This window comes from Phocoena sinus, chromosome 9 (genome assembly GCF_008692025.1).
Source record: "Phocoena sinus isolate mPhoSin1 chromosome 9, mPhoSin1.pri, whole genome shotgun sequence".
NCBI lineage: Eukaryota > Metazoa > Chordata > Mammalia > Artiodactyla > Phocoenidae > Phocoena > Phocoena sinus.
Window position 1 is genome coordinate 99,506,053 of NC_045771.1, and position 23,257 is coordinate 99,529,309.

The window sequence follows — 23,257 nt, forward strand, 5'->3', positions numbered from 1 at the left end:
TAACAAGAAAACAAACAACCCTATTGAAAAATGGCCAAACAACCTTAACAGACACCTTGCCAAAGAAGAGATGCATATGGCAAACAAGCACATGAAAAGATGCTCCACGTCATAGGTCATCAGGAAAATGCAAATTAAAACAACAAGATACCACTAAACACCTATTCGGAATGGCCAAAATCCGGAACACTGACAGCACCAACCGCTGGTAGGATGTGGGGAAGCAGGAAGTCTCAGGCATCGCTGGTGGGAATGCAAAACGGTGCGGCCACTTTGGAAGACAGTCTGATGGTTTCTTACAGAATAAACATACTCTTACCATGCGATCCAGCGATTGTGCTCCTTGGTATTTACCCAGAGGCACTGACAATTACGTCCACCCTGAAACCTGCATGTGGATGTTTACAGCGGTTTTATTCATAATTACGGAAATGTATAAACACTCGAGATGTCCTTCAGTGGGTGAACGGATAAACAAACTGTGGTACATCCAGACAATGGAATATAATTCAGCACTAAAAGGAAGCAGCTCTCAGACCATAAAAAGACATGGAGGAATCTTCAAGGCATACTACTAAGTGAAAGAATCCAATCTGAAAAGGCTATGGATACTGTATGATTCTAATCATATGACATTCGGGAAAAGCAAAACCATGGAGACAATAAAAGGATCAGTGGTTGCCAGGAGTTAGGGAGGAGGGATGAAGAGTCGGAGCACGGAGGATTTTTAGGACCTTGAAACTATTCTGTGTGATACTATAATGGTGGATACATGTCATCAAACGTTTGTCCAGACCCATGGACACTGAAACTATTCTGTGTGATGCTATCACGGTGGATACACGTCATCAAACATTTGTCCAGACCCATGGAATATACACCAAGAGTGAACAGTAATGTAAACTATGGACTCCGGGTGACTATGATGTGTCCATGTAGGTTCATCAACTGTAGCAAATGTCCCACTGATGGGGGATGTAATGAGGGAGACTGCGCATGTGTAGGGGCAAGGGCTATATGGGAACTCTCCGCACCTTCCTCTCAGTTTTGCTGTGAGCCTAAAACTGCACTAAAAAATAAAGTCTAGTAATAAGAAACATGCCCCGGGGAGCTCGCTGTCTGGGGGTCTGTGTCACCCTGGGTCAAACTGCGGACTCACTGATCTCTTTAACATTTCCAGCTGGAGGGGCAGGTCGCCCACATTCTCCCAACTGAAACACAGGCTGTGACATTTACTCCACTGAATTTGGTCATCTTTGGCCTGCAGAGTCCTGGCCCTGCTGCCAGGACACTTGAAGCCCCACCCAGACCAGCCCTGGGGCAGTTTCTACAGAAGGAAACCTCCTCTGACACAGCAAGGAGAGGAACCCAGACCGAGGTAAGAAAGGAAGCTGGGTCACTGAGCCCGTCTCTGCCCAGGAACCTGGAGGAGCAGAAAACGCGGCGGGGACTGACCTGCCCCCTGCTTCAGCAGCTCAGCCGCAGAGTTGGCTGCCGTTTGCGGAGAACTTTCGGCTCTTTCCTCCAACGGGTCTGCAGGAAGGAGTGAGAAAACGCAGAAGTGAGTCCACCTCCCAGGCAAAGAATGACCATGACATTGTGGATGTTCATGACCGAGGCCCGGACGGTGACGCACAGGCTCTGCAGAGCTGGGCCTTCCTCCTGCAGACAAGAGCCCAGCACAGAGAACCATCACCACGTTCCAAGCAAAAGCTGGGATGGCACAGCCCAGCAAAATAGCTTTCTCACCTCCGAATTAATTTATGTGAACAATTACATTTTAAGAGGTAAGTCAGGGCTTCCCTGGTGGCGCAGTGGTTGAGAGTCCGCCTGCCGATGCAGGGGACACGGGTTCGAGTCCCGGTCTGGGAAGATCCCACATGCCACGGAGCAACTAGGCCCGTGCGCCACGACTACTGAGCCTGCGCTCTAGAGCCCGTGCGCCACAACTACTGAGCCTGTGCGTCTGAAGCCTGTGCTCTGCAACAAGAGAGGCCGCAATAGTGAGAGGCCCGCGCACCGCGATGAAGAGTGGCCCCCGCTCGCCGCAACCAGAGAAAGCCCTTGCACAGAAACAAAGACCCAACACAGCCAAAAATAAATAAATAAATAAATAAAAATAAAGGAATTCTCTTTAAAAAAAAAAAAACAGGTAAGTCATGTTTGCCTGTATTTTAAATTAATGATGTTTCTGGAATATAATACAATTATGTGAACTTGAGATTGTCTAGGAAAGTGGGGATATGCCTGATCACCGGCTGTGGGTGCTATTTTTAAAAGTCTTTCCACCGTGAATATTTTGAAACAAACACAAAGGTAAAGACAATAGCTCATCCAGCACCTGACGTCAACAATATCAACAGTTTGCTGATTTTGTAGAATTACAAAATTTAAATGTAAATGACCTGGAAGGTCTCTGAGTCCAGGCATTTTATAACTTTGAGCTACAGAATCTTGGCTCCAAGGAAACTTTTCACAAAGCCATGACATAAAGACATGACCGGAGGCTGCAGGGGCAGCGGGCCACCTCTTCTTACCTGACCTGGGTGAACTATTCAGGGTTTACCCACAGAGTACGTGATGGAAAGGAAGTTCTGGTCTGATTTTTCTCAAGGAATCTCTTCGGATCCCAACACTCTGCGGGTGACCCCACACAGAGCCAGGCAGCCCTCAGACCCCGGCAGCGTACCTCTATCCGGAATGAGCAGTTTGCAGGGCAAAGCCAAGGGCGTGATGGAATGCTGACACACCAAAGCCGTCAGGCTCCCTGTGAAGAGGTGAAGAGCAAACAGGCGTTAGCACTGCCCTAAATACTGTGCCGCTCAGCCAATTTATCTCCTGAAAGGAGGCTGCTGCGAAGGGTGACCCCTTATAGTTTTGGCACCCAACGTGCTCCATCATTGTGGGAATTTGTGCAAAACTTCAACGAAGCCGTAAGTTCAGCAGACGGCAAAGGGGCAGATAAAGGGAACTACAGATGATTCTCAGCAAAGACACTTCATCACCAATTCATAACGAACAAGTCACACAGTCTGCTGAATCTGACGCAGCTCCCACCGGTACCACCGAATCATCTCTGTGAGGCGATGCTTTGGTTCGCTCAAGCTCTGCCTGTGAGCTCATGCCCGCAGGGGCGGGAAGGCTCTCGTCTTACAGGGCGCCTGTGTTTCTCTTGTGCCCGGAGGGTGGGGTCACACTCAGGCCCCAACCTCGTCCACCCTTCTCTGCCCGCCTGCCTGGACCGTACCGTGTGGAATCTGCATTTCTAGTCCCGGCACCGTGCATTTTACTTGCTTAGTTTTGAGAAAGCTTTTAAGAAAATTTAATATCCAGTTTATTTTAGAGATGATAATTGAGGAATCTCTGAATGGGGATGAAAAGTAAACGCTCTGCGTGAAGCCCCAGCGGAGCGATGGCAGTGAGCAGAGGCAACGCGTGCTGGTGGGTTCAGAACACCAAGTCAGGCTCTCAGCCACTTACCAAAATACGGTTCATTGGAGCACCCTTTCAACCGCACCCCTTTTGGGGTGCACTCGATCAAAAAATGCCGAACGAGTTCATTGGCCAAATCTCCAGCTGTGGTAGAGGTTTAAAAGAAAGAGAAGAGTTTTAAAACATGAGAGCAGGGGAGGATGAGAGAGAAGGAAGGAGAGTCTGGCCCCCGCAGTAGGTTGGCTGCCAAGAACCACTCTAGGAATGGTAGCTGGGCTGCAGGAAGGCTGGCTGAGCACTGCCCGATGGGCAGCTAGAACCCCCTCCAGTGACTGTGCTTACAGGTGGAGGAGTCCTTAGGAGACAGCCTCAAACACTGCAGAATTCCCAGCGACGGAAATGAGCAGCTAAGAACTGGGAACATGGACCTCCAGCTCCTTTGCCTCCTAAGAGGAGACTTAGAAAGACCCAGACACAGCATGACGCCCAAGAATGAATCACTGGAAAGAGCTGGAAGGGTGCCAGTCTTCTGGGTAAGATTTAGCCAGGAGTCAGGTACACAAACCCCTCCTGACAGCAAGCCCTCTAATCATATTGCTGCTACACAGACCTGTGTTCATGCCAGCCCGTGAGCCCAAAGAGAAAGTGCATCACGAAAAGCCACGGAATGGCAAACTGTCTGATGGTGGAAAAGTACAAACAACAAACAGAAGAAAAAGAAGTCCCCGCACTATACAGACATTCACATCCACACGGCGCAGTGTTTCCGTCCTGCCTCATTCAGCACCCTCCCTGGGAACATGTTTCCATGGGAACGTGTCTCCATGGGAACGTGTCCCCATGAGAACATGTCTGCCTGCCGTAACTTCTAACATTTCTGATGGCAGGACCTGCTAGAGGTGGGTTTGGGCTCCACACCTGGGCCATGGCAGGCTCCCCGGCGATGCTTATTTTAAACAACAGTGACAAATACCAACAACATCGGTGTCAGCATTTCACAGGGGCAGTATAGCTGGTAGGAAAGGAAATGATCAGATTCCATAAAAGGCAGTACTGAATAAAAAGGGGGACAAGAACATTTTGCCATTCAGTTGTGGGAGGAAAATGATCCATGGCTTCCAAACTGAAGGCAGACACAGAGTGTGGTCTGGATGCCAGTGGTGAGAAGTGAGTCAGTGGGGAACCCAGCTGCATGGGGATTCGGAGACCAGCACCCCACACATCTGTCGCTGTCCCGTCTCCGGGGTGCCAGGGGTGGGTGGTGACTTGCTGGGCTTTTTTCCTGGTCAACTGTCCTCTCAGATCTATCCTTAGACTGTGAAATCCAAATGCCAAATCCAGGGGCCGGATGAAGGCAAGGCAACCAGACAAAATTTCACCCAGAGGATGCACCTGGCAATGTTGCATGTCCTGAACTCTGCTATTCTAATATCCTCTATTTTGTTGCCTTTGCCTGAAGATTGAGACAAAGTGGGCCTTAGAGGCGGGATGCATGCCTGGAGGTAAGAATTATACACCACCATCTGTATTTCCAAAAAGATAATGCATGCAGTAAAAAAAAAAAAAAAAAAAAAAAAAATAGTTTTAAAAGCTTCAGCTGAAACCGAGGAGCCTGGGAACTGCCATGCACTCACTTCTGCTCCCTCGTCACCCATCCCTGTCTCCACAGACCCTCAGAGGTTCCGGTCCTGAGTGTTTTCTGATAATAATCATCACTCAGCATGTTTGCAAATACTGCCAAATGACTTACATCCTCCACAATCAGGGCCGAGTCAGCTCCTGAGCTACAAAAGCCTCTGTTTAAACCACTTGAAAGCCAGTGGAGTGTTTGGTGGAGCTTCTCATGCAGGAATTCTGGATGCCCTGGGGCCCTACTTCCAAGGCTCCCGTGTTCTGCACAGAACCTTCTCCCCCTTCACTTCCAGACATGACAATAGCCACAGATCTGGCCTCTGAATCACCTGCTCCTCCCAGCCTCCCCCCCCCTGCCCCCCCCCCCCCCCCCCCGCTTCTATTCACACAACCACTACCTTTGCCCAAACCGACCATCTAAGTTTCCTGAAAACCCCTTGGCCATGCCTGAAGCCGGACCCCTTGGAAACCAAATCTCATTCTTCAAGGTGTAACTCACTCCAAGGCAATTTTCTCCAGGAAGCTTTAAGCAGAGATTTCATCCCAGGATTTGGTACTGGGCACAGAGCGTGAGTGAAGCAGGTAAGTGTCATTTGGTTTAAACACCAAAGGTTCAGAATCTGTGCTTATTCTGATCTACCCTCGCCCCACCCAGATGAGCCCAGGTGCCCTAGGAAGAGCCATGTAACTTGCTGACATTCCAGTACACAATCTCCATGTAGGGGAAAAGAATCTTTTCCCTTTCCTTAGAGTTTGTGGCAATAGTTGGTTAAAAAAAAAAGGGGGGGCAAGGAGGGCAGGGTGCGATAAAAAGAAAAAAAAAAGAATAAACCAGAAACCGCATATTAGGGGACAGGGAAAGGGAATAAATGTATTGATTTGTTGGGAACCGAGCTCATCCCTGAAGGAGAGGTGAGAAAGGACCTGGTGATACTGTATTTGAACGGGTGGTATCAACGTGAGCTCAGGAATTTTTTTAAAAGGATACATTCCCTAGCTCAGGTCCTAGAGAGAAGGAGTGGTACTCTGATAGCAAAGAGCAAACCTAGCAATTAGATCTTGGTTTCTAGATACCATTCCCCAATAAAAAGAACCAAGGATCTTTAGAGAAATGGCTGGGGCAGGGAAAGTACAAAGTAAGCCTAAAACACGTCTGCTGTTTCAGAAAGCTGGCGTGCTCAGGGACTAATGGGGGGTATGTCAGAAGGACAAGGGGCCGCTGGAAGGGCCTCAGCTAGTCAAATCCAGGATCCTTGGAAACCAAAAAGTCATGGTGGCGATGGATTACAACACACAGGAAAGGGCATGTAGGGGCTTCCCCACAAAGTTGTGGCCTATGTTTGGGTACATGCATGTCTGCTTCATAATAACGCTTACCTGTGCATGCAGGCCTCGCAAACTCTTCTATACATGGTTATGTTTGTGACAAAAAACATTAAAAAGGTAAGAAGAAGCCTTGCCTGTATTACACGTTATTCGGCTAGTATTTGCCCCTTGTGCAGAGTGTTGGACCAGAGAGGAAGAAGGCTTTGTCCTTTCCCCTAAGGAAGGATAATCTCATGACTCCATCCATGTCTACCCACAGGAAGCAGGAGGGAACTGAGGCATACAGGGCTGAAAATGGGAGCAAAGATGCCTTATCACGGACTTGCTCCGTTGTTTCGACATCTGATCGCCCATCAAAGCAATAAAAAAAAGTTTACAAATAATTAACCTTCCTTCTTGAGCCAAGACAGTACTTACCAAAATACACCAGAAAAAATAAATAAGAAGAAGAAAACCTATGAGTCATCTCACAGGCACTAAGGGTAACTGACAGGCGAGGTGCCGCTGAGAAGAGCCGGCGGGACCCACCTTTCTTGTTCAGCTGCAAGACGGAGGGCGGGGGCGTGGCCACCTTCATGGCCAGGCCATAGGCGCCTCGGAAGGAGTGGCTGTCCCTGACGATAAATGACCCGGGTTCCTTGTCCTTCAGCATAGCGATGGCTGCGGAGGGGAACAGAGAGACGTGAGTGTCTGCCGGGGGAGGCCACGGCCTGTCTCCACTCAGGGCCGTGACAAGGGTGAGGGAAGCCTCTGTGATGACTTGACTGTAAAAGATACAGGGGCACAGGGCGGCCCGTCCCTTTAGATCACAAAGGTGCTGCCTTCACACACGACTCCTATTAACCCCGCAGCACCTGTGAAGGCCAAATGAGGACCCCCCCCCCACACACACACACCTGACAGCCCATGAAACCGAGTCCTGGTACACACAGTGTGACGCAGCAGGAAGTCAGGCGGGGCCGCCACGCATTCCCCACCGTGGCCCTGCCCTACGTCTCCCCGCGTGGCATTTTTCTTAGAGATTTTAGAAAGTGCGCTTTCAACTTTCAGAAGAAGGTAAGACGTTTCCAATTCCACTTTCTGAAGACTGTGAGAGTGTCCCCCAAAAGTTACTGAATATCTAATACGATTTCCAAGATTTGCCCCAGGGGGATCGTAGGTGGCCCTCCGTCCCGTGGCTCTGAGGCAGGTGTGGTAGTTATGGCCAATTGTTTCCAGCCTGGACGAGGCTGTGAACCCGTATTCGATGCGGCCGACACCAGTCAGTCAGGGCCACGAGCTGCACCTGGCACTGCACCTTCCACCTGTCCCTGGTGAGGCTGGGAGGCATGTCACGCTGTGACCTATAAAGAACATCCCTCCCCTTCAAGCTCAAAGTCTGGCTCCCCCAGGTCCCATGCTCAGGATACGGGAAGAAATCGGGATGGATGGATGGGTTAGGGTGACAGTAACCTCAAGTTGACGCAGCCCAGACACCAGCGAGAGTTTTCTCTAATAACCAGAACATCTCTCAGAATGTCTCTTATAAACTTTACATTTTACAAAAAGAAAACTAGGGATTTAAAATATAAGGCACTAGAAAATTACAGCCATGGAAATGCCGCCTTTCTGTAGAGCCAGAGGCCCTGTCTGGAGTAGATGGGGGGCCCGGACATAAACTCAGGAGTGGCAGGAAGCCCCGTCACGCCTCAGGAAGTAACCCCAGGAAGCCCTCTGTCCCAGGCCCCCGTGCATCCCGACTCCAGCCCCAATCCCCCGGCATGGCATTTGCTTGGCTGCAGGATGAAACAATTGGTTTCTTGTACACACTCTTCCATGGCGATGCCCCAGCCCCTGCCGCAGGACAAGGCCATAAGGCAGGAGCTTGTACACTGACACGCATAGGGGACGAGGGACAGGAAAGCACAGTGCTCTCCAAGGGGAGCGGGTTTGGTAGGACCCTGCGGGGTGCAAGCCTGACACAGTGGAGTGAAAGCCCGCCTGCTGCTCCAGCAGTTCAAGGCCCGGGAGGGGAGGGTGGGTGGACACCACGGGGGACCCCAGGCCTTCGCAGCTGGTTTTATCTCATAGCATGTTTTCTAAATATGGGGGCTGAAGACCTATTATGTTTTTAAAGCAGGGGAAAGACCACTCACAGAAGTTATAGTTTTCAATTGTGATAACCTCACCAGAGCTTCTTCTTTGCAAGTCATGATTTTACTTCACTGTGGTGGAAAAAAGCGCCCCAGCCTCACGGGAGGCCGACTTCTGGGCAGCAGAGAGAAGGCCAGCTCTGCTCCGGCCCGTCCTCCCCTCCCAGACCCCATCCCTGAAGCCAGACCAGCTGGGCACAAGGGAGCCGGGGTCTCACGCACCCGCAGAGGGAACCTGAGGGCGATGCTGGGCTCGTTGTTTCTGGAACAGAAATGAGCCCGCATTGAGTGGGTGAGAAGGAGCTCATGCACACCCATGGGATCGTCATCACCTCTCTCCCTGCAGCTGGTGTTTTCAAGGATTCGAGGGCAGAGGCCTGAGAGCACGGCTGGAACAATCATACTTAATTTCTACTTTACTTTCCTCCTACGGTTTTTATGTTCACCTTTAAAAAGTCCCAAGGTACTAATCTTGCCATAATAATATGTGAACAATTGTGCCCCTAAACAGGCTATAGGGCTTTTTTTTTTCCCCTCCTGAATCTCCCTGAAATTTCAGTACAGTTTTTCCAGAAAAAGGCACATCCCAGCAGTTACAACAAAACCCACGGATGGCTTTCTTCCATCTGGAGAAGTTGGCACACCCAACAGAACATTCACCTGTGTAGGTGTTGTCTATACAAAATATCTAGAAAATAGAGGAAGTTATGCTTTTGGAGTTCAACTGGAAAAATCAATGCCCGATGCACATATTAACTATTTTGAGATGGGGTCCACCCCAAAGAAATATATATATTTTTTTGCGGTACGCGGGCCTCTCACTGCTGTGGCCTCTCCCGTTGCGGAGCACAGGCTCTGGACGCGCAGGCTCAGCGGCCATGGCTCACGGGCCCAGCCGCTCGGCGGCATGTGGGATCTTCCCGGACCGGGGCACGAACCCGTGTCCCCTGCGTCGGCAGGCGGACTCTCAACCACTGCGCCACCAGGGAAGCCCCCAAATAACTATTTTTAAATGTGTGGCTAAGATTAGGCAAACGACAAGAGTAACTGCTACCGCCCAGCAGATGCCACCAAGGGAGGTCCCCTCCATCCAGATCCTTTCCCCCAAACCCCACGTGGAAGGCTTTCCCATCGCCATTGCGCAGGACGGCCGGCCTAGTGCTCTCCAACCAAGACTGCCTCTTCTGGAGCCAGAGCCTGGCTGTTCAGTCAGAGAAGGGGGCGGCCCAGCCCAGCCTTCACCCTCGTCTGAAAGGCTGAGCCGCCAGAGTAGGAGGGTCTGCTCAGAATAGTCTAGGGCAGGGTCCCCAACAAGCACTTCTCAGGGTCTGTCGGGCTGGATGAGACAGCTGCAGCTAAGGGCCACAGTCCTGGGGGTTCTTGTGACCAGAGCAGGGAGGGGACGAGGACGGAGCATCTGGCCACAACAGAGCCTGGAACGTGGGGAGTGCACGGCACAAAGGCCAATTCAGGGACTCAGAAACCTCTCCAGGCCAAGCGAGCTCCCCTCATAGGAAATGACAATAGGTCCATTGAGCTCATGGGAAGAAAGGCACATTCTTACCATTTTTATTATCTGCCTAATTGAGTAGAAGAATTTCAGTGACAACGTTGGACACTGCTGTTTTCCAGCCATTTAACTGTTCACATCCAGGCACTTTTGAGAAACACTCCCCCGGAGAGCAGTTGCGATTTCTTCCCCACTTGCTGAGAGCAGCCCCTGGGGTATCTCCTTTCTGGGTATCCTGGCCAGCACCTGCCAACCCCAGCTCCACGTCATCCTCTCTCGGAGGGACGTCTGGGAGTGATGAGCCCACCCGCAGGCGGCCGTGTCGTCACCCCCAGGGAGGACGGTGGCTCCCGTGAGCAGGGCCACCACGTCGCAGGGATCCCACGAATTCTGCTGGAGTGAGTGCTGTTCGCCTGAAAGGCTGCCCCAGAGGGACCACCACCGACGGCATGCCAGCGTCCCTCTGGGACACCTCTTCTATTCGTGTTCTAGTAAAAAGTGACACGCAACTTCACTGCTCAAAAATATTAACCATTTCTCATTTTTGCCAGCTGTCTTCCGACTGTACCGCGCACCCAGAGCTGCTGTGCTGCGTGTGACATGCTGGGCTGAGTCCGCCAGCAGCTCGTCTTTCCAGTGTGACACAGGCAGGTGTGCCCATGAACGGTGTTAGAAAGACACCTCTCCTTCCCCCACCGGCTGGGGCCCATGACGTCTTCTCATCACGTCATCACTGGCAACGCTGGCCAAACCTTGTCTGGTGGAAGCCACCAGAAATTACACCCCACACACTAGAACGATCGTGGCCGGTGCCCATCCCGGCCGGCTCCCTCATTAGGGCTGAGCTTTTCCAAGAAAAACGTAAAGGTCGTAGCCTTTCCCTCAAGGCGAGTCACGAAGTCACTTCCTCCAGCTCATCCGTCCCACCCTGATGCTCCCACCCCCGCGGCCCTGCTTCCCGGACGCAGAGCCCTGGTCTCGCCCACGCACCTTGCTCTCTGGAGATATCTGCCTTGTACCAGAACTTGGATGTATCTTGGACAAAGTTCACGGACAAGTGCTTATCACCTGGATTATCTGCAAAACAGAATTCAAAAACAGTAACTGTGAAGGGCGTTTTTCATTGCAACTCTCACCTCAAAGGGACCTAGAAATTCAAAGTCCCACCCTGGGCGAGGACGGGGTGCTCTGGGGAGAGCGCTCTCTTTAACTACAGGGGAGAAGCCTGACTCCGAGCAGGGAGTGGCTGTTTCATAACAGAAAACACAAAGACAGCAGGACACTGCGATCAGGCCTCTGCAACACATTTCAACAACACGTAGTTAGAAAGATAGGAAGCGCAAGGAGCAGAGCTGGCGTCGCTTTACTCCTGTCAGTGTCTTATTATACCTTTTACATTTGAAACATTTCATAATTAAATTTCAAAGGTATTTGTTTAATGTTTTTTTCTTACAGTCACTGTCACAGAACCCTGATTCCAAGTCAAAGGGGAAAAAAACAGAACCACCACGGATGTCTGCATTTTCTGCTGTTGGAATGAATCTAACGTGAATACACGCACAAGCTGGATGAATTGCGAGGCGGCTCTGCACTGGTATTGTGCTTCGGGCTAGTGAGATGGAAAAGACCCCATGAAGGCTCTGGATTCTTCTCTCTAGCCGCTCAGCCCAGCCCTAGCACTGGTGCTCCCTGGGAAGGCCCATCTGTAACCCCAGGGTCCGTCCCTGCCCAAGTGCACCTGTGAGCACAGGGGTGGGCCCCCGACCCGTGGAGACGCGCCTACCTGGGGAAGGTGCAGCTCCCTCCGCAGCCTTGGGAAAGTCCGGGAGGATGTTTGGGAAAGGGATGCTCATGGTGCTGCCGCTGTGAGGGCTGGAGAAGCCGCTTGAGGATGGAGACACTGAGCCAAAAGAACGGTCCCCCTCCGAGGCCCGCTTCTTCTCGGGAAGGGGCGGCTGCCCGGGCAGGGTCAGCCCCGGGCCCTGCAGGCCGGGGCTGTGGTGGCTGCTCTGTCCAGGTGCCACCGTGAGAAAGCTGTGGGACAGGAAGCCGTTGTCGGCAGCCTCAGCTGCTGTCCGCAGGGCGCCGGGGGCCTGGGACGCTCCGTGGGAATTGGCCAGCAAGGCCCCCGGGTCCTCGCCGGGGGGGAGCCCACCTCCTTCAGGGGCAGTGCCGAAGCTCAGGAAGGCCTGGCTGCCTGGGGGGCCCAGAGCTTCCGGCGGCTCCGCCAGGGACAGCTCGTGGCCGTGGAAGGACGTCGGGAGCTCGGCTGGCGGGAAGTGGGGCCGCCCAGGGCCGTCCTTGCCGGGCCGGCTGCTCCCCAGCAGGGTCAGCGTGGACCTGGGGCTGGTGTCCACCCACTGGTGCTCGGCCGAGGAAGGGCTGTTCAAAAGACAAACCGTCAGGGGACGACACGTCCAGGGAGATGCCTGGAAATTAGCAACGGTTCCCACATGGCAGGGGTGGGGAGGCTGGGTGCCGAGGCTCCCCCTGCAGCGGCGCGAGGCTCCCCGAGTATCTGAACTCAGGCCCTGCCCTTCCAGTCTCCCCACTGACTGTTGACCCCAGATGCTCAGTCTACAGCCTCAGGGACGGGTGGAGGGGTGGTGGAGGGGTCCGACCCTGCCTCCCCAGCCTCTGTGCCTCTTCCTTCCTCGCTGTTCATCTGGCAAAGTCCCCTTTTCTCTTCAGTTCAAGACGTAGCTCGACTGTGTCCTGACTTTGAAGCCCGTGTCCATGTGTGCACAGGGATTAGCTGTGTCCTCCCTCTGGTCCCACCACGCATGCATCAACCACGGGATCTGCTTAAACCTCCCTCCCCCATTCTCTTTTTTTCTTCCCGATGCCCAACACAGGTGCCTGACACAGTCAGTTTTCATAAGTGCTTGCAGGACAGCCAGCTGATAAAGGATACATAGGAGACTGCCATATCGAAAATGGGAAATTCCAATATTAAGAATATTGGAAATTCTCTATATTTCGAAATATAGAAAGACAGCTAACACACTAGCAAACATGTATTTGCTCTGTGTGTGATGTTGAGTCCTGATACGCAATGTCCCCCTTTTTTGTAAAGAGAAAGGAGGTGGAATTAAGGGTGGTAAATAACTGTAGAGCAATGTGCCCACAAGTAAAATACTAAGAAATGATTCCTACCCTGAGCATCTGAATTTGCTCAGCGGCAGTCCTTTGTGAAGGAGAAATAGGACATTTCTCTGTGGCTGTCTGTGGCCCATCCTTTCTGTTTTCCAATCCCACTGCGGGGTGTTCCTGCACCCCCCCATGCTTTCCCGAACACCTGCACAAATTCCATGTCTCCGAGAGCAGCACGTCCTGCCTGCCCTGTCCACCCCAATCTGCAGCCCCGGGCAGGCCCCCTCCTAGCCTGGCCACTGCACCCCCTTTCCAGCCTCAGCTCAGATAACGTTTCACGGACGCTCGGTCCTGAGCTGGCCACTGTGCCCGGACTCTAAGTGCAGTGTGTTCCTTGAGCACTCCGCCTGCTAACAGTGGGGGTAGACTCAGGAGTTTTTATTTGGACTGCATTTTTGAAGAGTGATGGTGGTCAATCCACAAGGCAGCCCGGTGTCATGTGGAGGACAAGCCCCCGCCTTCCCTCCGTGGTGCTTGGATTTGGGGTCTGTAAGAGCAGCCTGTATTTGGTTCAAAGGGCACCTTACCTCCCCCTCCGCTGGCTGGGGCTGCGGCCAGAAATCGTGCAGGAGGACGTGAACGCCCGCTGGAAGGAGGGCGCCGTGGGCATGTCGGCCCGGAGCGTCGCAGGTTTGGGTCCAACGGGGCTCTCTGACATCCCCACAGGGTGACCGAGAACCTCAGGGCAGCCTCGTGGTTCTGCATCAAGGAAACACGAGCGGGCTGTAAGAAGCAGTGCCACTTCCGAAGCTTTCTGCAGCAGGAGGAGGTGCCCCGACTCCGCCAAGTGCAGAGTCCTCATGTCTGGCACATTTCCAAAAGGAGACACACCTGACCAGTCCCTGCGCGCAGCTTTCAACACGTACTGATAATCACCATCCACTGACGATGTTCGTTTACAGTGAGACGGGAGGCAGCCCAGTGTCTCACCCGAGGAACAGTTTGCCCTGATATACTTACCGTGCTGATGAAGTAAGCCATTTCCCACCCTAGAAAGGGCAAGGCCTCTGTGCAAACCACAGAAAAGACCCGCTTTCCATAAAGTGCCCGCCCAGCAGCACTTTGTGCCCCAGGTTGGGACGCATGCTTTCGGCTAACTCTTCCCTCCGCCAGCACGGCCCTGCCTGCGGTGTCTTCACCCCCAAGAGGTGCAGAGACCACTTGGCCTGACCCCCGTCACAGGAGGAGGAGAAGCTGAGCACCAGGAAAGCCTGCCTGTCTGACACCCACACACCGCAGGGAACTTCACACGATCCGCTGACCAGATGTCCGTCCCGCTCGCAGCCTAGCATCTCCACTATTTCTGGGTATCTTTTTTTTTTTAATATTTTGCCTTTTTTTTTTAAACTAAGCTTTGAGAACTGGACAAATCTACCATGGTCAATAAAATAATATTGTGAGAAATACAGGTTATTTTGCTTTCTGTCTTAAAACGAGGGAGAACTGATCAGAAAATAATAAAGTTGAAAAAATATCACATCACTCACGTTACTCAGTTCCATCCATCTATCATCGATCGATCCATCCATCCACCCATTTATCCATCCGTTTACCCATACATTTATCCAACCGTCTGTCACCTATCCACCCATCTATCTATCTGACATCTATGCATCTATCAATCTACCTATAATTTTATGGACATAATATCAAATATTTAATTTAAAAAAACTGATCAGGTAACAAAACAAAAACATGAAAATGAAAACAAAAAAATGAAAAAGAAAAGGAAAAACACCCACAGCTAATACAAACATTGGAGTTAAAAGATACAGACTTCGAAATAACTAAACTGAAAATGTTTCAGAAACAGGCTCCACGCTCACAGGGCAGGAGAAGCTCCCAATGTTCACTGCTGGCCCCTCCACGGAGCTTGCAGCTGGTGGGAGATTCAGGTCAGTCATGCTATGAATTAATGAATGAGTTAACAAAAGCACCGACGGAAAAGTACAGGGCAGGGCAAAGTGTGGAAATATGGTTCAGGAGGCTGGCCCGAAAAGTGGGAGGAGGATAGAGACGCCAAGCAGCCCCTACGACCCCACGTCAAGGAGCAGCACAGAACCACGGGATCAGAAAAACAGTTTACCCATCAAGTCTAGCGCACCCGCCTTCGGGCTGTTTGAGCGTGTCACGGGCGTGCCTGAGAGCACGTAGCACGGGGGCGCACACAGCAGCTCCTCGCAGGATCAGTTCCTCCAGTACTGAGGTTGCTCTCAGTGGTCCCCGTGCAGTGACGGGAGCCGTACGCTGGCCGAGTCCCAGGGCCGCAGCCACCTCAGGAATCCCACACCACACTCCCACGGCACCCAAGAGCCCCAGCCAAAGAGGAGAAGCCGAGGGGAGATAAGATCCCACTTTGTGCTGTTATCATACTGCCTGTTCCAGAAAACAACCAGCACAGTGCTTCCCATGAAAGTGGCTTTGTTCCTAACTCAGTTAGAGCCAACTCTGGGGCACGTGGCTGGGTTCTGTTCCCTCTGGCCAGATCGGCCTCTGCCCCCTGCCCGGGCAACAGGATTTAACCCCTAAGGGGGTGGCCAGGCACCTCAGATGGAGGCCCCGGCTTCCTGGCCCCTCCATGTGCTCAGAGATGCTAACAGCACAGGGAGTGGGAACCTCGTGGGAGGTAAGGGTACACCCTTCACTCTCCAAGCGATGGGGCGCTGGCCACCGGCCCTGCTGGGAATCCAGAGACATAAGAACGGGAGACCCATGTGGCTGGAGAATGACCTTGAGATCGGGCTCCAAGCCCAGGCAGAGGCACCAGCTGCGTGAGTCGAGCCTGCAGACCCTTCTGCGTGGATTCACCTCATTTCTCGAAGCACACACGCCCGAAAGCAGACAGAACGTGTCCTGGTTGGGGGCTTTTTTGTTTGTTTTTTTTTTAATTTATTTATTTATTTTTGCTGTGTTGGGTCTTCGTTTCTGTGCGAGGGCTTTCTCTAGTTGCGGCGAGCGGGGGGCCACTCTTCATCGCGGTACACGGGCCTCTCACTGTCGCGGCCTCTCTTGTTGTGGAGCACAGGCTCCAGACGCGCAGGCTCAGTAGTTGTGGCTCACGGCCCAGTTGCTCCGCGGCATGTGGGATCTTCCTGGACCGGGGTACGAACCCGTGTCCCCTGTGTTGGCAGGCAGATTCTCAACCACTGCGCCACCAGGGAAGCCCGACCTGGTTGGTTTTTGTTCAACTTGCACATTTGCTGTTCACGGTTGAACGATAGGTGAAATTTCCAGAAGGATGACTGTACGGGGGCCCCGTTGCCGGGTGGAGGTGGGGATCGGGGCTCCGTCTTCTCGGCTCTGGACCCAGAAGGAGGCTCAGGGGTGCGGTGACGGCCACGGGAGCAGAGGAGGGTTCCGACACGAGGGAGGTCCTGCAGGCGACAAGCGTGCAGGCGTTGGTCCCGGCTGCCCTCCTCCCGAGCCTGCGGCCGGCAGGCTTTCCTTGGTTCTAGATGCCACAGAGAGCATGTCTGTCTGTCCTAAACCAACCACATGAGGGGCTCCAGGGTAGTCAGACTTCTGGGGCCACAGCCCCCATTAGGGTGTGTCCACAGAGTCGGGGGACTAGGGACCACACGGACCCTGCTGTACACCCCGTGCACGTCAGAGCTCTGGTGCCCAACCCGATCTGGACTCCTTTGGGTCCCTGGCATCGCCCCGGCAAAGTGGCAAGTCTGTTCCTCCTCTCACCCCATTCTCACATTTTCCCTTTCCTGCTGACGCCCAGAGGAGGCCGCACGATACCTTCAGTGGTTGGAAATCAATCGACCGCCTCACTTCCTGGTTTTCTCTGTGCAGATGGTGCGTCCTGGGCTGAGGGCTGGGAGGAGGGGCCTCCCTCTGGGCTCCCGGGATGTCCAGCCCACCATCTCCCCTCTGCTTCCCCTTCCTGCACTTCCTTTACCCAGAACAGGGTGAGAGAGGGTCACAGGCTCTTTTCCAAAAGGCCTATTTTTATGCTCCATTTGGGCCGCTACAGGAGGTTCTGTGGGAAGCTGGGTGACATTTGCTCTCTGGTCACCACTATTTACATCACATAGTATAAGTTAACAAGAAGAAAGGGAACCCTCGCTGCTCTCAGCTCACTGTCGTCCAGAGCCTGGTGCTGAGGCCTTCACGGGAAGGGAATGGGTGGGCAGAAAAAGTAAAGGAGGGGCCCACACATCAAGGTTCATCCCGTATGCCTCTTCTCTTGGATGTAGGAACCACTACTTGCTAACAAAAGTCAGGGCATGTGACATTTAAAAAAAAAAAAAAAAAAAAAAAAAATCAACATTTTCCTGTCTCCTAGGTACATAAAAAAATCTTTAAAACGTATAAAAATTATTCACTCATATATTACTCTTAATAGTCACAAATTGCCATTACATTTTTATATGACCTTTAATGAAAAAGAAAATATATTTAGCTGAGGTCAAGATTATTCTTGCCTATCCAGGTGAAGACACTTGAGTTTTGTTATTTAACTATCTAAACCGTCTCAACCTTTGGCTGGCATATTCACAATAAACCTTTAGAAGTGAACGAGAAAATCTACTGATGGAATCCTGGAAGGCTGGTGGATTCTGATAGACCAAATGGTACATGTGTACGCATCTATCTATCTATCATCCATCTATCTTTTTATCTATCTGTTCACCTTTCATCTATCCTTTATCTATAGCTATCTACCTATCTTTCATATCTATATCTATCACCGTCCCTCCGACCTTCCCTCCTGGGATGATGTAGTTAACCAGGAAGTTCCCTTCTCCACCATTTGAGGGAGTTCTGCAAAATGGAACATTACCAAACCTTTTTTTCTCTCTCACTCTAGTTCTAGGTGTGAAACTGGAGCTGCTGGGGAAGGAGCACACAGATTCCCAAGTTCTAATCTGGGTTCCACCACAAGTCATGGACCACTGAACACACTCTCAACCTCTGGGACCTTAGGTTCTTCATTCACAGAATCCCATCAATTAGGATCAGAGCAGATGATTTCTTGAGTCTCTTTAGCTCTAAATTTATCTCTCCATTGTTTCTTTTTCCTTCTGTTTCTGTCTCCTTTTGTAAATTGTTGGTTTCCACCTATGGTGATTTCCTCAGTCCCCCCTTTTTTATGTGTCACGTCTCAGCTCTTGATTTTTGCTTTATGGTTACCACGAGGTTTACATAAAACATTTCATAGGTAAAATGGTCCTTTTTCTGCTACCTCTAAATTTAAAGTATTTTAGAAAGCAAGATACTGTGTACTTTTCAAACAAATTATTTATTTATTTTTTTGCGGTACGCGGGCCTCTCACCGTTGTGGCGTCTCCCGTGGCGGAGCACAGGCTCCGGACGCTCAGGCTCAGCGGCCATGGCTCACGCGCCCAGCCGCTCCGTGGCATGTGGGATCTTCCCGGACCGGGGCGCGAACCCGTGTCCCCTGCATCAGCAGGCAGACTCTCAACCACTGTGCCACCACGGAAGCGCTATTTAGTTATTTTTATTTTTGGCTGCCTTGGGTCTTCGTTGCTGCGCGGGGGCTTTCTCTAGTTGCGGCGAGCGGGGGCTACTCTTCGTTGCGGTGCTTGGGCTTCTCACTGCTGTGGCTTCTCTTGTTGCGGAGCACGGGCTCTAGGTGTACGGGCTTCAGTAGTTGTGGCACGCGGGCTCCGTAGTCGTGGCTCGTGGGCTCCAGAGTGCAGGCTCAGTAGATGTGGCGCATGGGCTTAGTGGCTCCGTGGCGTGTGGGATCTTCCCGGACCAGGGCTCGAACCAGCGTCCCCTTCGTCGGCAGGCGGATTCTTAACCACTGCGCCACCAGGGAAGCCCAATAGTAGTGATTTTTAAAGGGAGCTCTTACCTGATAATTTTTTAGTTATTTGTCTATGAAAAACAGACCACTTAACCAATCTTCTTGAAAGCAAGGGAAAGATGGGCAGGCATCCAGATATAATGTCAATTAAACAGAGAAAAACCCTGGAAGACTGAAAAAACAATGCTGCGATAGATGCTTTTTGTCAAAAATCGAAGTCCTGCATCTCTGGCCCCAGAGATGCTCTACAAACACAAAAGGAAATGATCAACGGCCCCCATATGGATAAACACATACTTTCTTGATCTTGAATTTTTTCTTTTGTAAATCTTTGTCACAGTCACATCATACGAATGTGTCCTAAGGGTTAAGGTCACCGTTTTCAGTAAGTACTAGAAGTGCTCTCCCAAGGATGAACTGTCTCTCTCTCTTTTAGAAGCATTAATGTTCTCATGCCCCCAGCAGACCCAGAAGTGCCCCAACCAGCACTGCAGTCAGGGCCCCTGTCTGTTAACTTGACAGGGGATCCTTCTGTGAAGTTCTCATCCAAACCGGAATTACCCCCTTCAAAAAAATATATGCCACAGTTTTCCTTTTACTCAATGACACAGAAGAACCAGAAAATGCAGATAAAATAGCTCACTACAAGCAGGACCTTGTTTCTTCTTATTCTTTTAAGATGTCTCATTTCTATTCAGAGGTTTTGATTCAAGCATGCTGGAAAGAAAACACATTTGCCCCCATTGCATTGGTGTTGTGCGGGGAATTCTAATGTGGCAACAGTGGAAACAGTTTTTTCTTCACAATTGAGTCTTTCCAAGCAGTTTCTACTCTGATGACGCACTAAGCAAGGCCAGCTTCTCAAATGACTAACAAGGGCTCTTAGCAACCTGTAAAGAATGAGCATCTTTCCAAAATGGGCTTTGGAGTGAGCTCTCAGGAAAACAAACTCCATCCTTCCTGCTAGACTTTAAGGAAGAATGGCATTGGGCCTGGAGGTCCTGAGGATACCTGAGACCCCCCAGAGCCCAGGGATGAGGGAGCCTGCACACAGAGCTGAGAAACTGGGGGTCAGGGTGTGAGGCCTCCTGACACCAAACTCGAGGCCGGAACTGCCCTCTGTTCTGGCCTCACTTACATTTCCGTTTTTTAAAAAACTGAGGTGGAACAGACATAACACGTGTTACCATTTTAACCATTTGTAAGTGTACAGTTCAGAGGCATTAGGTACAATTCACGTGTTGTGCCACCATCACCACCATCCATCTACAGGACTCTTGTCATCTTGCCAAACTGACACTCCGTCTCCATTAAACACTAACTCTGCAGCCCTCCTCCCCCAGTCCTGGCACCCACCCTTCTACTTTCTGTCTCTATAAATCTGACTTCTCAAAGTACTCGGTATAAGTGGAATCATACAGTATTTGTACTTCCGTGTCTGGCTATGTCTTAAAGGTTCATCCATGTGGCAGCATGTGTAAGAATTTCCTTCCTTTTCAAGGCTGAGTAACATTCCATTGTACGGATGAATCACACTGTGTTTGGCCCTTCATCTGTGGATGGATACTTGGGCTGCTCCCACCTTTTGGCTTCTGTGAATAGTTTCATGTCCTCCTTTCATGTTCCTTTGCCCAAGATTGAGTGGGGACTGGTTACTTGCAACAGAAAGCAGCCTCAGGGATACAAGAGCCTTGCCTCAAAGCTACTTCCAATCCAGTGGGAATCCAGGTAGACAAGAATGATTACAGCAGCTGTCAGGCTGTGGGGAGAGATGGCGCCAGAGAGAAGAAAAGAGGCATTGACACAGGGAAGCTTTGCTTGGGCTGAGCCAAAAAAAAAACCACCAGAGAGAGTGTGTTCCAAGCAGAGGGAGAACCTGTATAACTCATGTGCAGAGTGAGGGGCTGATGAGGGCGACAGTGCGGGGAGCCACGAGACTCACCCAGGAACGGATAAACTGTCAGCAGGAGGTACAGAACATGCGAGATGCGGCCCGATCTCTCTTGGTGAAGATGCTGTACCCATGACCCCCGGTTGGTTAGAAGTCAGGTTCTCAGAAAAACTGCTTTCTTCCTTCAGGCAGAGTCCCCAGTGGCTCTGGCTTTCCTCTGGAAATGGGACATGGCCTTCATGCTAAACTTTGTCCTGGACCTTCTAAGGACAGAGCCATCAGCCTGGAGAAGATGGCTGACACAGGAGCCCTGAGGCATCTTCATGGGGATGAGAGCTTCCTCTTATCAGGACCGTACCATGGAGACTTAAAACCACGTTCCAACAGAGGGCCAGGGCTTAAAACCCTCCTGTAATCTCACAGAGTGTCTTGTTGTGACTGGAAAGCCCTATTTCCTGTGGAAGACTTAAAGGACGCAACTCCAAGACATCCTCATAGGATCCTCACCTCTCAGAACCCCTAGGGCACCAGGGGGACCCGCATCCATTAACCTCCCACCCTACACAGTAACTGGGGTCCTAGGCGGCCAATTTCTCCCCTAATTTCAGAAGCCAGAGGTCTGATGTTTTCCAGAGATTATCACTGCTCAGGTTCTAAAACCAGGTCCCTACCCAGGCAGTGGTGTCTTCGCCCGGTCCTTCTAAATCACCCTGATTACACAACGTACGCAGCACCGTGAACCCCTCGTTAGGTGGGCACCAGCCCTCTCAGTTAACACGGGTGGCTCACTGCAGTACATGGCACTGCTGCGTTAATTTAACCTGGATTTTCACAACGTGTGCAGAAAAAGCAAGCTTTCTTCACAAACTACCAAGATACTACTACTAATTACTACCTGGGGGGTACCTAACAGGCTTCCTCGGCCCTCGAAACGAGCCCTCAGGGGTATCATGTCCTGGGCAGACCCAGGAAGCTAAGGCTCAGGGCCTGCTCTCACTTACACCCGGAGCGCACAGTTTCCTCCTTATAGTGGCCCAGAGAAGGATGGCTTGTCTGACAATCCACATGCCTTGGATTCAATGTAAGAGACCCTCTCTCGTTCCCAGGGTGGGCATGGCGTCTTCCCACAGGACAGGGCATCTTCCAGAGGAGGCAGCGCTGAGGGACAGGTACAAAGGGGCTGGGTGTCCCTGGCCCGGTGGAGCCGGGTCCATGCTGCCCCTGACCCCACAGGAACGTGAACCGATGGTACCCCTTCCACGGGGCTGGGGCGTGCTCTGGAGAGCTCGTCATCAGGGGTCACGGCCTCCCCACAAGATGACCATGGGACGCCACTCCCACTTCCTGCCCAGGAGATTTCTGGGGCTGTGGTCTTGGGATTGAGCCTCCCCTTCTTCCCTCTGGGCAGTGAGGTGGCAACAGGTGGTATTCTTTTGTTTTCATCTCTTTATTATAAAACTCTGCCCACGTGCTACCTCAACCCCACCTGCTCTAGGAAACAGGATTCTGTCCTGAGCTAAGGCTTCACATTCTACACAAGGATTTGATTATGGAAGGCCTTCTACTAAATTCCTCTTCCTCACTAACTTTGTCATGTATCTCCTGAACTTTCGTTGGAGGTTTCAGACGTCTGTGCATCACTTCTCCAACCAGCCAGTGAAGTCCCTGCAGTGAGACGCATGCCTGCTTCACCTTGGTTTCCACAGTCACCCAGCACATGGTAGGTGTCTGTGCGGTAAATGTTTACCACATTAGCAATGCCGAAAGTAATAATGTTGGGGACTTGTGGTTCTGGCCAAGATGGAGTAGCCCCACTCCCCCCGGTCCTTGAATTTACCACTGCAGCCCTGGACATCACACAACCACACGCACAGGGAACTCTGACAGATGGAAAGGAGGACCTGGGCACCTGGGGAGGTGAGGAAGGACACCATGGTGAGTTCCTTGGTTTCCTTACTGCCTCCCATAGATCCCAGAACTGTCAGACAAAAGCAGCTCCAGGAAAAGCCTGCTCGTCTAGCCAAAGAACCAAAACCAACCCATCCGAAAAGAGCAGCCTAACAGCAGAAAACCTTTTCGGCAATACCTGTCCTATTCCAACCAAACACCCACAGGACCCCCATCCCCCAATGCACAGGAGGAGGTGGCCCTTGACCTCCCCACCAGGCAGGTGTCAGCTGGGCGCAGGGTGAGCCAGCCTCCTTCCCCACCCAGCCTCAGGCCCCAGTGCAGTGGTGCGAGCAGACGAGCTGCATTTGCTCCTCGCCTGTGTCAGCAGGGCCAGCGGGAAGGTGCACCTAAACATCGAAACATCCACGGGGCCCTGGAACTGCACCTGGGCAGGAACACCGCCTAAAACGAGAAGACCGGATAAAAGAGAATCGAGAGCTCACAGCACA

At 51.7% G+C, this 23,257-nt stretch overlaps 1 protein-coding gene across 4 annotated transcripts in view; it reads right to left on the reverse strand.

The window, feature by feature from the left end:
* TNS3 (tensin 3) overlaps positions 1–23,257 on the reverse strand; it is a 226,770-nt gene that overhangs the window by 14,547 nt on the left and 188,966 nt on the right. For all 4 annotated transcript variants that reach the window (XM_032643771.1, XM_032643770.1, XM_032643768.1 and 1 more), the window contains 7 exons: positions 13,713–13,884; positions 11,816–12,414; positions 11,023–11,109; positions 6,919–7,050; positions 3,481–3,576; positions 2,690–2,767; positions 1,456–1,533 (listed from right to left, as the gene is read on the reverse strand). In XM_032643771.1, the coding sequence (XP_032499662.1) occupies positions 1,456–1,533; positions 2,690–2,767; positions 3,481–3,576; positions 6,919–7,050; positions 11,023–11,109; positions 11,816–12,414; positions 13,713–13,884 (1,242 nt within the window). The remainder of the gene's footprint in view (positions 1–1,455; positions 1,534–2,689; positions 2,768–3,480; positions 3,577–6,918; positions 7,051–11,022; positions 11,110–11,815; positions 12,415–13,712; positions 13,885–23,257) is intronic.